Source organism: Populus euphratica, unplaced genomic scaffold, assembly GCF_000495115.2.
Source record: "Populus euphratica unplaced genomic scaffold, PopEup_1.0 scaffold486.1, whole genome shotgun sequence".
In the NCBI taxonomy this organism is placed as follows: domain Eukaryota; kingdom Viridiplantae; phylum Streptophyta; class Magnoliopsida; order Malpighiales; family Salicaceae; genus Populus; species Populus euphratica.
The window spans coordinates 90637-105729 of record NW_011500362.1 but is presented as its reverse complement, the minus strand read 5'-3'; the positions used below and the strand labels follow the sequence as shown (position 1 = coordinate 105729).

At 29.6% G+C, this 15093-nt stretch overlaps 1 protein-coding gene across 1 annotated transcript; it reads right to left on the bottom strand.

Moving 5' to 3' along the window:
• Positions 1-7162: 7162 nt before the first annotated feature.
• On the bottom strand, positions 7163-9198 carry LOC105114062 (F-box protein SKIP2-like). Its single transcript, XM_011010475.1, has one exon. It carries the CDS (start codon positions 8981-8983, stop codon positions 7409-7411), a length of 1575 nt encoding a protein of 524 aa, XP_011008777.1. The 5' UTR covers positions 8984-9198; the 3' UTR covers positions 7163-7408.
• Positions 9199-15093: the final 5895 nt, after the last annotated feature.

Here is a 15093-nt window from a genome sequence, read left to right as displayed (position 1 = left end):
TTATCATAAATTAAAGGTATCTTATGGTATCAGACTTGTTATTATAAATCATACTTTAGTTAAGGAGTTATTGATACTTCAAGTGTAAAATGATAATATAAAACCTTGATAAAAATACATTTTTAAGTATTAATCACATAGTGAGAAAATAGAGAAAAAATAAAGGAAAAAAAGTGCATAAAACATGGGAGAAAATAGAGAAATATATATATATATATATATATATATATATATATATATTGCCGTAGATTTTCTGTGAACACGCATCACATAAGAGAATTCTCATCATTGAGATGAAGCTAACATCACCAAGAAAGAACATCATTGGAGGTTGAAAGTTATTGCATGCATTTTAAAACATGGTAGGCTTGTTCACTTACCAAACAAATTTTTTCCCTTGTTTTATTTTGGTCTTTGATTCTTCCATAACTCTTCAATTTAGTCTTAACTCAACCTAAACAAGCTTGATAAGGGAAAGAAAAATAAACAAAAAGAAAAGGAAAAATAGCCCAACCCATAAAGAAAAGTGAGGGAGGAAAAGAAAATTAAAGGAAAGAGAGGGAAAATGTGGTCAACCTAAACCAGCACAAACACTAATTCTTTGAGTGTCAACAAATCTCAATACGTGTGAAAACCTAATTCTCATCTTACAAGTTATCATTACAATGCACATTTAAATTCTCTAAGTTATCAATATAACACCTACATGAATTCTTTAAACTATCAGTATTGTGTTTATATGAAAGTCTTGTCTCACAACTTGTACTAATAAACTAGTTGCATAATCATTCATAACAAATGAAATATTTTTCTTGATTACTTCTATGAGTAGGTCTATGACTTTATAACCTACAAAGCAAATGCATGTGGTCTAAGGTATATAAATACCCAATGATCACCGAATATAGGGGTAACATAACATATCCATTTATATAGAGCACAACATTAATTCTTTAATTTTTTTTTCTTATGCTTTATTAATTTAAGTATTGTAGGGTCTTTTATTCTAAATAAATGACTTCTTTTACAGGAAAATATGGATTATAAATCTATGCCCAATTTACAAAAAAAAAAATCAAACTCATTAAACAACCATGAAAATTCCCAAATCCTTTTAAAGTTTTTGCAGCTTTGTTAGTGGTGATATTTATATAAACACAACAAAAGCTAGTTTGTTCCCTCCTCTTCTTATGTATTCATATGTTTAAAAAAATTTCATAATTGAAAACTTAGAAATGCTAAGGCACATGAGATTAATGACCTCTTCACCACACGTTAATCGGCCCCTATAGATCTCTAACAAATAGCCCAACAAATAAAGGTTCGTGTAAAGGTTGTTTTATCCATATAATAGTAGTTTAGAACCTTGCCTCTCCCTCAGAGACTGGCAATCACTAGTTTCACCACCTTTAGTATATAAACAACTTTAATTTGTAAGAGAAATAAGATAAAATGATGCACAATAAAGTAAGCCAGAGCATCATCATACTCCAACTTAACCTATAGAAGGCTATGACTATTATGATGAATGTTCTCAAACTAGTTACTATAGATACAAACTCTTAAAATAGAAAATAAAAATAAAAAATAGAACATCATCTAGTCACAATATAAGAGTAGTCATCAACATCACCTTATAAGAATCTAACTTGGATGGTCCTGAGAAAAAAAAGCCATGGTACGTGGTTAGATCTATTATTATGTAAGCTTTAGAGAATAAATACAACCCTTACTAGGTGGGTGGTTCTCCATTTTACAAATGAGTGTTGGATTCCAATTTATTTAAGGATTATATATCTATAAAGATAAATTTTTATAATTATATTGGACTTACAAACCTAAGGAACAAGTATAAAATGTATGAAATAACCTAGAATTAGTGATATAAGATAATGATGCTATATGTAAAATTCTTTCAATAACTTTTTGCAAGTTTACACAGGTATGATATCATAGCCTAAAGCTCAATTATATTCTTGACCTTAGTAATCTTTTCTTTAAACTTATTTTTCACCTCAGTACAAGCATAACAGCTAAAAAGAGCTGGACTAAGCTCTTCACCATTACACAATTAGAAAATAAAAGCTCTAAAACGTGTATGCAGAGATTTTATAAGAGGGCGCTTAAAGGGAGGGTTTATTAAACTCATTGACACTAAAACCTTAGTTAATGGAGTTTATGAAAATATAGTTTATGAGAATGACTAAACAATCTTAGATTAAACTCTCCTCTATTTAGGCAATTAGTAAAAAACCATAATTATAAAAAGAAAGCTAGTGTAGCAAGACAAGGATATCCTCAATTCTAGATACAAAAAGAAAAGCCTCGAAAGCATTGTTGATCTCTACTTATAATATCCCTAAAGCAGTGGGAAAAAAAAAAACTAAAAAGCTTCATTTGTAGTTTATTGGTGTTTTTCGAGCCCAAGATCATACCATTGAATCTCACATAAAATGAGGGATTCATTGTCATTAATAAACAAAAATTTATACAGTACCCCCAATGAAAAACAACACTAACACATACAACCTTAATAAGTATTATCTTTTTTCATAAAAATAAGGGTTATGATATTAAGTATTGTTACATACTAAAAAAAAATAGAAAAATTGATTGTTAAAAGTTACCTTCAATAATTCATCATGAAGAAGTCAAAACTTGAAGAAAAGAAAAAAAAAAGACTGGTGTGCCTCTATAAATTTTTCCCAAAATTAAAGTGATCTTTGAAAACTTTTTTATTTAAAATAATTATAGTTGGGCTAAAAAAGCATATGCAAATCAAGTTTTGGTTGCCTTATGACTCCTAAATTCATGGCATAACTATATCATCTTAATCTCTAAAGATGAAGAAGGGATAACATTCCCTTATAAATATGTCATAGTAATCATCATTATCATATCCAACCATAAGGTACACAAGGTAATTATAGATGATAGAAGCGTTATCAACATCCTCTCTAGATAAATAATGGTATAAGTAGGCATGCATCCTTTCAAGTTCACTCTAGTAAAAACTCCTCTGATAGGGATAGAAAATAATAATGTGCTAGTTGAGGAAATTATAAATATATCAGTAACTATTGGTAATTATCAATAATGTGCTAGTTGAGGAAATTATAAATGTATCAGTAACTATTGGTAATTATCTCAAATGTTGCATACTTTCACAAACCTTCATGGTAATAAAGATAAAACTATCTTAAAACATTATGTTTGAGGATTTTTTTCTTTATTAAATAAATACTTTGATTAGTACCATATACTTAGCCATAAGGTTCCTTACTGAAATGTGAATGACTATGGTGAGATAAAATCAAATAATGTTTATGGAATATGTCTTTACTTTCTTTATAGGTAAGAAGTCATTATAGATCAATCAATCAGTACTAAGTAAAGATGTATAAGATTGCAAAGAAATGAATATTTATAAACAAAGAGACACCATACTAGTACAATTAAATCTACTTTTAACCCTAGAGAAAAAAAATCCTTAAAGTGGTCTTTGATCATTTTAATGTCAAACTTTCCTTTCCTTCTAGCATTTAGATTACTTAAAATGTATTTTGAACTTTTATTTCATGAAAGTGGTATTTTCTTCATGATTCTTTGTTATGTTGTTATCTATAAGATTGCTCATCTTCATTGTTATATATACAAAATAAACACGTATCTAAATAAAATCTTTATATAAAATCTCTATAATTCCATATAATAATCTTCCTAAAAAATTTATTATGGTATTTTCTCCATAAGATTCTCTACCTATGCAGGAGTTTTTCTCGTCAGGCTCAAAACAACACTTATCCCCAACACAGTGAAATCACCAAGAAATAACATAGCCCAAATATAATAAAAAGCACTTCTATGTGTGATAGCATAATACTTACCACAACATAAGTTTGCCCAAGCATAAGGCATTCTCCACCATGAAAATGGTCTCCATGGAACCTTTTCTTCACCTAAGTATAAAGCAATCTTTAATGGAACTTAAATACCAAAACACCCTATGCAAGCTCTCTTTAGCTATATTTTATAAAGAACCTTTATTTGACTCGGACAAAAGCATGCCTACTCCTCTCAGGATAACTTGCCTAAAAAGTTCATTGTCTTATTTCACTCTTAAATATAAAGGATAATTGACATTAGATGATTTTGATTCACACTCTTATAATTTATCCTAACTCCAACTCTTAAAATACCCCTTCAAGTAAAAAGTAAAGTTTTTGAAACTTCGTATAGTTTCAAAAACTAAATGGAGAAATTAATAAGGCAAGATAAATTAGCCTAACCAAGTGCAAGAAGAGGTGAAAGAAGAAGAAAAAAATAGAGAGAGAGAAAGAATGAAAGGCTCAGCCAAGCCCAATAAGGGAAAAAAGGAGTAAATAAAGAGAGGAGAAGATAAAACAAGATGAGAGGATAGAAATAGAAAAAAAAATAAAAAAAGGCTTAACCAAGTCCGAATGAGAGAAGCAAAAAGGGAAAAGGAAATAAAATATCAATTAGGCTTATAAATGAAAAGGAAAAGAAAAGAGGGGGGAAAGAAAAGGAAAAGATTGTCATAGATACGTATTATATAGGAGGATTTCCCTTGTCAAGATGAAATCAAAATCACTAAGAAAGACTTCATCAAAGGCCAAGAATTATTGCACACATAACTAGAAATTGGCAGGCTTGTTCACTCGTCGACGCATGTCATATTCTTTCTATATCAATCACTAACAGCAGATCAAAACCTAACTTAAATAGATTTAAAATCCTTCTTTTCCCAACTCTCAAAGCTGAATCAACTTGTTTCTACTCGTCGACGCATGTCATATTCTTTCTATGTCAATCACTAACAGCAGATTAAAACCTAACTTAAACAGATTTAAAATCCTTCTTTTCCCAACTCTTAAAGCTGAATCAACTTGTTTCCCTTTTCATCGATCAAGACCCTATTTATTTTCTATTCTCTTATCCCTCTTGAGAACTGGAAATCTCCCCTCAAAAGCCAAGTGCCACAGAAAGGAAAACTTGGAAACATTTACTAACAGAATCTAACATAATACATCCATTTTGTTTGACCAATATCATTCTCATCTATACTTTCTTTCTAATTTAGCAGCCTCCATCTTCTAGAGAGCATACCCTTTATTTCTACTCTTTCTCTCATCTAAGAAAAACTAACAATCTAAATAAAAAAAAGAAAATAATTTTCTTTTCTCGTTAGATCTCATACTAATGAGGACAGTGGAACAAACAACCCGCTTTAGCAACTCAAATAAAAGAAATAACAGAAAGATGAGAGAAGTGATTAGGTTTTTTTGTGATTTTGACTTTATATTGCAAATGGGTTGATAGTGAAAAAATAAAACGTTAACGCTTTATGTATATAAAATAGTTGGGTCTCAATTGGATTTACTCGGGTCAACCAAGTGCCGAGTTGACTTTCCGAGTTGACCGGGTTTTACCAAGTCAATTTCCTAACCAGTTTTTTCATCAACCCGACCGGTTCCAGCCCCGGATCCTGGATCGACCTGCCGGGCCGTGCCAATTTTTAAAAATATGGTTACTAATATGAGTAGATTTGCGACCCTACGACCTACAAAGCAAGTATATGCGATATGAGGTATACAAATGCTCAAGGATCACCAGGTATAGAGATAGCAACACAATAGATCCATACATGTAGACCACAACAGATATTCTCCTATATTTTATTTTTTTTATGTACTATTTTTCTTCTAACATACACTATCAGTCCAAACTCATTAAACAGTTGTGTAAAGATTTAGATTTGTTAAAAGTTTTTTCAAATTCATTGGCAAACATGGATTAAGGTCTTTTCATAAATTAAACAATCTACTCAAACAATTTACTCAAACCAGGTCAATCAAGTAATTAAATATTTTTACCCTGTAATTTTAAATTAACTAATCATAAAAGTAGAAGATTGAAATTAGTTTTCATATATAATAAAAAAAGAAACAACTTGATACCTTCATCCTAGAACATTTGACTGAGAAAAATCATAAAAAAAATAATCGGCGTGTATTGTTCAATGAACACCACCGAGACGGTGATAAACAGTGACTTTGAATTTTCGAGTCAATATATATCATTGTCGAGACACCATCACAATTTCTCGCCTGGTCTTTCTGAATTGTGCGCCTCAACCATGCCCTGCAAGCTAAGATACTTCCTACGCTCTCGTACTTCTATGAAATTATTCCAAGCAATTAGAATTCAAGCATCATAACTTGCCAGTAGCTCCTTAGAACCCGCATGGGACTGTATCATCATGAACAGAAGCCACTAAGAAGACAAAATTTAGCTCAAAGGCTGAAGTCGACATCAATATAAAAGACAGCTAACAAAGGCAAACCAAATATTGTATGCCAAAACATCCAGAACATTCGGAGACCAATATATCAGTCATGCTAAAATAACTGAACTGGACCATGAAATGTGTCTCAGGCAGCTTGTCTTTAGAATTGGCTATCATTTGCAACAACACGGTTTTGAAAAGGAGAGAAGTGCTGCATCTTTCGTTTAAAGTCCAAGGAAGACTCAGTTGCCAGTATGAACCACAAAATTAGGACCGGACCACAAGGCTGCTGTGCTGCAAGAAGCCACGCAGCATTCAAGAAACCACAGCCATCGTGATCAACACATGAGATTTTTTGAGAACATTCGGAAGTGATAAACAAAATGCTATTTTACTCTTTTTTCTATACAGATGTTATTTTTACGTGTTAGTTTTTATAAAATTATTTTTTTTAATTACACATGTCATGAATTTAATGTGTTTATCTAGATCAATTTAAATTAATTTTTATTTTATTTTTTTAATATTAAATTAATTAAAAATCAAATTATTTTTAAATTCATCTAGTTAATTTTAAACTCATCAAGTTAATCAAGTCTATCTGGTTAGTAAAATAATTATATATTAAATATATTAAAATGCAATTAATTTCTCTAAATGGCTGATGGCTGTTTACCGTTTGAATGTACATAAGAAAAGAAAACAAATATATATATACATATATATATATGTAAAGCCATTTTTAAATGGGAGATGCTCTAATGGTTACTTCACTTTTTTTGTTACAGAATAATAGAAAGCATATCTTTCTAAATAATTTAGTTACCGTAAAAAAATAAAAAAAAAATTCAACGGAAGTAATGGCTACTTCAAGTTATGGAAGAAAAAAACCCAAATACAAGTGTGATAAGAAAGAAATAGAGACAGACTGACTGATAAACGGAAGTTCTTCCTGTTTTAATTTAACTTCTAAGAAAATTGAACAAGTCAACATATACTGTGAAATATAAGAATCAAGTAATTTGCGCAACCATTAGAAAAAGAAGAGGGCGAATGGATCAAGAGTTGGTTTCTCATTTTACCGACTCCTACAAAAATCATTCACAGATTGCTACTTGAACTATCCCCGTGATTTGATGACTTGTTAAACGCACAGGGCACTAAATTCCTGCTGGCAAAAAACCCTAGCTTCGCCCTAAGCAAAGCCAATCTCCCAATGCTGACTGAAGGGCCATCACCGACAACTACTTGGTCACCCATCACCGGGAACTCCACACCACTTTCTTGACCTCCAACATCACTGCCACTGGCATCCAACCCTTCACTTTCAGCAGCATCGAAACTAACAACAAGTGATCCCTTGCGCCGCAACAACCAATTCACAACTTCACTACTAACTCCTCTGCATTTCTTGACCTTAACCTTAACCAAATTCGGACATCCCCAAGCAAGTGCTTCAATGGCAGTATCAGAAATAGCACAGCCCTTGATGCAAAGCTTCTTTAACTCCACACATTTAGCTGCAATGCAAGCAATCTCCGCATCACCAATAGCTCCAATCCCGCACAATGCCAATCGCTCCAATCTCTGACAGTTAACAGCAATTGCTGCCATACTCAAATGCGTAACATTAACACAAATCAAAACAAGCTCTTGTAACTCCGGGCACTGTTTTGCTACAGCTATTAAACCCTCATCTCCAATCCGATTAATATTCCACCCATCAATATGAAGCTTCCTCAACTTCCTACAATTCTCTGCCACAGAAACAAGCCCTAAATTTGAACAGTCAGGATTCCTCACAATATGCAAACTATCTATATTTACACATTTGGCAATTGCTCCTAGTCCAATATCACTCACTTGCAACCTCTCTAAATGAACATCACTCAAAATCCCATTTCCATTCCCAATTTTTACAAGCACACTATCCCAATCACCTAAACAACGAATCACTTTCAAGGTCTTAAGCTTCTTGCATTCAACGACAAGCGGTTCAAAGCATTGCCCATTAACCAACTCCTTCAAACAAATGGATTTTAAACTTAATGCGGCCGCGCCGGGAACGATGATCAATTCGTTCCAATTATTGACACTTCTAAGCCGCTTAATAGTCAACTCTTCAAGATCAGTACAATACTTTAACATCCAATTAATTCCTTCAACCCCGAAATTGCACGAACCGCACGAAAATTTCGTCAAGTTCTTACAATTTTTAGCAAAGTTAGCCATACCTAACTCAGTCAGTTCACGACATCCACGGAGCTTGAGTCGCGTGAGATTCTCGCACCGGATAGAAATCATCAGCAACGCATCGTCATTTAAGCTAACAGATTTCCGACCACACCGGAGAGATAGTTTAGCAACCGAATGGAATCGAGTAAAGATCGAAGGTACATAGGAAATAATCTCCGATTGCGCAATCAGAGAGAGCCGGCGGCGACTTTGAGCATCGACGCGTAGCCATCGTTTGCAGACAAGGGATGATCGTTTGCGGTCACCGGCTTTGAGAAGCTGGAATATGTAAGCTAAACAATCGTCTGGTATGTCCTCCGTGTGGTCTCTGAGAGGTCCGATATTGATTTCGTCGGCTAAATCTGAGGATTCGGATGAGATGGTCGCGGGGGTTAAGAATCGGTTGATTGAATAATTAGTGGTGGAAGATGATTGGCCCATTTGATGAGTGAGAAAACAAGCCACTGGAGCAGCTGGTTCCAGAGGAGGTCCCGTCGTGTTAGGATTTGGAGTTTTGCTTTGCACAGAGATTGATGGGAGAGGGAGCGGGTGTGCTAGGTTATAAAAGACGAAAAGGATAATTAATAATTATATGGTTGAAACTGCTCCTAGGCAGTCAAAACAAACGAGGAGGGAGGGAGGGAGGTGCGTGTCCTCGTCGTAATCGCCACGGACCGACTCAAGTTATAATCTGGTGGGCGTGGAGATTACGTATGAGCGAGGCATGTTCGACGTATTTTTGACAACTTATGCTTCTATTTTCATGTGCTTTTTAAAATTGTTTTTTTATTTAAAAAAATATTAAATTGATTTTTTTAATGTTTTTTTAACAAAAAAATACTATATACCACAATCTCAAACATCTCTAAATATTAGGAAAGGTAAGGTATTTTTATTTATTAACAAGTTTTTTAAAAAAATTAAAAAACTACTATAGTTTAAAAACAAATTGATATAATAGTACAATTTATACATGTTGTGATTATAAGACATGACATTCAACTTTATCGTTATTAAATACAACATATCAAAGAAATTATAAAATGTGTTGCATAAATTACGATAAAAATAAGAGAGAGAAAAGATAAAGAAAGAAATTATAAAGATATATTAAAATTTCAGTTACAATATTATCAAAAAAATCTCGATAAGATAAATTTAAATATATCAAGAAATATCAATGACAATGACCAGAGTGGTCATACTTGTCATAAAATAAAATAAAAAGTAAGTCATTTGTCATCTTTGAGTGTCAAGTATGATCCACTCTCGTCATTGTTGGTGACCTTTCTTTGTGTCATTGGATACATCTCATCAAAATCTTTTTATAGTGCTAGTGGTGTCATATTCAAAATTTCATTGTGCCTTTGAGATCTCTTTTTTTGTTTCTTTTCTCTCTCTCCTCTTACTTTACAAATTACAATGAAAATGAGAGAGAGAAAGAAGAAAAAAAAGACCTTAAAGACACATCAAAGCTTATATTATGACATTAATATTATTATCGAAAAGATCTCAACGAAATGAATATAACTACATCAAAAAAGATCATCAATAATTATTAAAGTTGGTCACACTTGCGTTCAAGAACAAGTGAGCCACACGTCATATTTGGACAATAAGTGTGGCTCACTATGATCACTATTAGTGATTGTCCTTAGTATGATTGGATTCATCTCATCAAGATTTTTTTATGGTATCAATTGTGTTATAATTGAAAATTTGATAAGTCTTCAAAATCTCTTTCTTTGTTTTTTCTCTTATCATAGTTTGTCCATTTTATTTCACAATTTCTTTAAAATATCATGTTTTTAAATAGCAACAAGGTTAAATATTATGTTTCACAATTGCAAGATGTACAAATTGTGATATTATGCTAAAAAAATTTAAATTGTGTTATTTTACCAATTATTTTTTATAGAAAGATTGCTAATTTTCAATAATGATGAAATTTTGAGAAGGAATTAATATTATATTATAAGGGACATGGATGAGTGGAACAACTTTAAGGAAGGAAAGTGTTGTTTGTTTTATTTTTTTAAGAAAGCTAGCAGAAAAGAAAAAGGGCATGATGTCTTTAACCCCAGGAGCTTGCTTTGAACAGCAGAAATTGAAGTTCATCAGTAGAAATTACAATGAGAATAAGAGAGAGAGAAGATAAAGAAAGAAATCTCGGAGGCACATCAAAGCTTCAATTACAACATTACTAGTATCATCAAAAAGATCTTAATGAGATAAATCTAAATGCACTAAAAAAGTAAGTCACCTGTCATTTTTAAATGTCAAGTGTTGCCTATTTTGGTCACTATTGGTGACCTTCTTTGGTGTCGTTGGATTTATTTTATTGAAATTTTTTTTATGGTGCTAGTAATGTCATAATTGGAATTTTATTGTACCTTTGAGATCTCTTTCTTTTTATTTCTTTTCTCTCTCTCATCTCGCTTCATAAATTACAATGAGAATAAGAGAGAGAGAGAGAAAAAAAAAAAGAGACTTTGAAGGAACATCAAAGTTTATATTAGGACATTACTATTTTTAGTGAAAAGATCTCGACGAGACGAGTTTAACAAAATAAAAAAGATCATCAATAATGACTAGAGTTGGTCACACTTACCTTTAAAAATAATTGAGCTACCTGTCATTTTAAGCAATAAATGTGACTTACTCCGATTATTATTAGTGATTTTTTTTTATAGTTGAATTTGTCTTATCCAAGTTTTTTTTTTTATGGTATTAGTAATGTCATAATTAAAACTTTAGTATACATTCAAAATCTTTTTCTTTATTTCTCTCACAAGGGGTTTGCTTCCTCTATGGTCTCAGGTTCGAGTCCTTGGTTGCTCATATGATGGTCACTGGAGGTTTACATGGTCGTTAACTTCAGGGCCCGTGGAATTAGTCGTGGTGCACGTAAGCTGGTCCGGATACCCACGTTAATCTAAAAAAAAAAGTTTCACAATCACAAGATGTACAAATTATGATAATATGCTAAAAAAAATTTTAAATTATGTTATTTTACCAACTATTTTTTAAAGAAAGATTGCTAATTTTAATAATCAATGAAATTTGGAGAAGGGATTAATATTATATTATAAGGGACACGGATGAGTGGAACAACTTCAATGAAGGGGTGCTGTTTGTTTTGTTTGAAGCACTATAATCATAATTTAGGCCCTTTTATTTTTATTTTATTTTTTTAAGAAAGGCAGCAGAAAAGAAAAAGGGCACGATGACTTTGACCCCATGAGCTTGCTTTGAACAGCAGAAATTGGAGTTCGTCAGCGCACTAGCTGGAGGAGGGATAAAGCTAGGACCAACCTTCAACACCAGCAACCCGTGAATCGGTCTTTTGCAATTTGAAGACCGCTTGGTTTTTTTTAGTTAGGTTGATAATTTGATATTTAAAGTCTAACTCGTATAAGGATTTTTAGTTGAATTAGACCAACCAGTCTTCTAATCAAACATATTTGACTCGTCGAGTGTTTTGTAATTTTTATCCAGTTAAATTCAATTTAAATTTTACTATGTTAATATCTTGAAAACATAAAATATTTTTCTAATAAAAAATAATTAATATAAATTTACTTAATAATCCAAAGAATTCTAATTATTATTTTTCATTAGTATTCAAACAAGTTCAATAACTATTATTGGAGTAGAACTTTTAATACCATAAAATTTTTTTTATGAGTTTTTTTTAAGCTGCTTCACACCTTTTAATATAAAATATATACTAATTATTTGGTTATATAAAAAAGTGATTTATATAAAAAAATATCTTTTTACTCCATCATACGAAGGGAGTGTTTAAAATTGTGGTGTAGAATATTTTTTAAAATGATTTTTTATTTGAGAATATATCAAAATGATTTTTTTTTTATTTTTTACATCAACAAATTAAAATAATTAAAAAAACACTAAAAAAATATCAATTTAATGATTTTTCAAATAAAAAATTCAAATACACCTAAAAAATAAAAGTAAAAGCTATGTCAAACATCCTCAAAGTTAAAGTCATGAGGCTTAGAAAATATCGATAATTAATATTAATACTTGTAATTATATTAAAAAAAATTAAAATAAGGATCAAAAGGTAATGAAATATTTGATAATTGTTTTTGTGTATTCCAAGTAGAGAGTATTATAAAAGCAACTTGTTGGTATCAAAATTGAGAATTTAGCAAGGAGTTGTATTTTCTTTTAATTTGGCCATGAAAATGATAGATTTTAAAGTTTGTGCGCCTATACAAGTAATTATCAACAAATATACATAGGATATGTTTGTTTACAAAAAATGTTGTTTTTTTTAAAAAAAAAAGATTTCATGGAAATTTGGAGAGGAGGGATAAAGCTAGGACCAACCTTCAACACCAGCAACCCGTGAATCGGTCTTTTGCAATTTGAAGACCGCTTGGTTTTTTTTAGTTAGGTTGATAATTTGATATTTAAAGCCTAACTCGTATAAGGATTTTTAGTTGAATTAGACCAACCAGTCTTCTAATCAAACATATTTGACTCGTCGAGTGTTTTGTAATTTTTATCCAGTTAAATTCAATTTAAATTTTACTATGTTAATATCTTGAAAACATAAAATATTTTTCTAATAAAAAATAATTAATATGAATTTACTTAATAATCCAAAGAATTCTAATTATTATTTTTCATTAGTATTCAAACGAGTTCAATAACTATTATTGAAGTAGAACTTTTAATACCATAAATCCTTTTTTTTATGAGTTGTTTTTTTAAGCTGCTTCACACCTTTTAATATAAAATATATACTAATTATTTGGTTATATAAAAAAGTGATTTATATAAAGAAAAATATTTTTCCACTGCATCATCATATGGAGGGAGTGTTTAAAATTATGGTGTAGGATGTTTTTTAAAATAGTTTTTTATTTAAGAATATATTAAAATATTTTTTTTTATTTTTGATATCAACACATTAAAATAATTAAAAAACACTAAAAAAACATCAATTTAATGATTTTTCAAATAAAAAATTAAAATACACCTAAAAAAAAAAAGTAAAAGCTATGTCAAACATCCTCAAAGTTAAAGTCATGGGGCTTAGAAAATATCAATAATTAATATTAATACTTGTAATTATATTAAAAAAAGTTAAAATAAGGATCAAAAGGTAATGAAATATTTGATAATTGTTTTTGTGTATTCCAAGTAGAGAGTATTATAAAAGCAACTTGTTGGTATCAAAATTGAGAATTTAGCAAGGAGTTGTATTTTCTTTTAATTTGGCCATGAAAATGATAGATTTTAAAATTTGTGCTCCTATACAAGTAATTATCAACAAATATACATAGGATATGTTTGTTTACAAGAAAAGTTGTTTTAAAAAAAAAAAGATTTCATGGAAAATGAATTTTTAAAAATTAAATTATTTTTTGATATTTTATAGTATTATGAAAAATAAGTTGGCAAATATTTTCTAATGTTTTGTTATGTTATAGGAAAAAAGATGAAAAATAACTTATTAATATTTTTTTCAAGTTTTATTAAAAAGTAGAAACCAAATCTGACAGATAAAAAAATAAAGAAGAATAATATTAAAAAAAAATTAAAATTTATTTCAAATAAAACAAAAGGTAATTAAAAGAATGAAAATCAAATCTAACAGATAAAAAGTTTGAAAAATGATAAAATAAAAAATAAATTTTGAATTTCATAAATTATTTTTAAAAATAAATTGCAATCAAAATAATAAATATCAAATTTGATAGATAAAAAAATCAATTAAGAAAAGGATTAAGAGAAAAAAATAACAATCAAAAGATAAAAATTAAAGTTGATATAAAAATAAAATTAAATAAAATTCTAAGGGTTCATATTGAAAAAAAAATAAAAATAAAATATATATTTGTCAAAAGACTTAGTACCAAATTTAATATAATTAACAAATAATAAAATATTTTTTTAATTTTTTATAATTTCTATATAGTGTTTTCCACCCAAAAAAATTAAAAAATAATATTTTTCTGAAAACCAAACTAAATTATTTTTTATTAATCAACTTTATTAATGATAAATAAACACAAAACAATTTAAAAACTAGTTTTTAAAAAAGTATTTTTTTTATAGAACAAATGGGACATAGTTTCTTAACATTAAAGAAATGAAGTAGGAATTTTTTTTTTGTAATTATATAATCCAACTAGATTAAAAAAAAAACTTATAATACGATCAACAAATTTAACTATTTAGTATTGTTTTGATTTGTATCCTACGATCCTAAAAAACTTCTTATCATTCACTTCAAATTCAGTAATTTGGATTTGATACGAGAAATATCGTGATAAAAAATTAAAGTTTTTTTTTTTTCAAATTTTATCATAGATCGAGTATCTATATTTAATTTGAATGTATTGAACATAACAGGAGATGATGGACGAGATTTAATCGCTTTCATGTTATTTGATTAATTTATAAAATCATATATACAGGAAGTTTCTCCCTTTCTTTCATAAATATTTTTCAAATAAAACAAAAGATAATTAAAATAACGAAGATTAAATCTAATAAATAACAAATTTAAA

Bases quoted from the DNA above. Each gene is read 5' to 3' on its own strand.
- LOC105114062 (XM_011010475.1), bottom strand. From the start codon at position 8,983: ATGGGCCAATCATCTTCCACCACTAATTATTCAATCAACCGATTCTTA.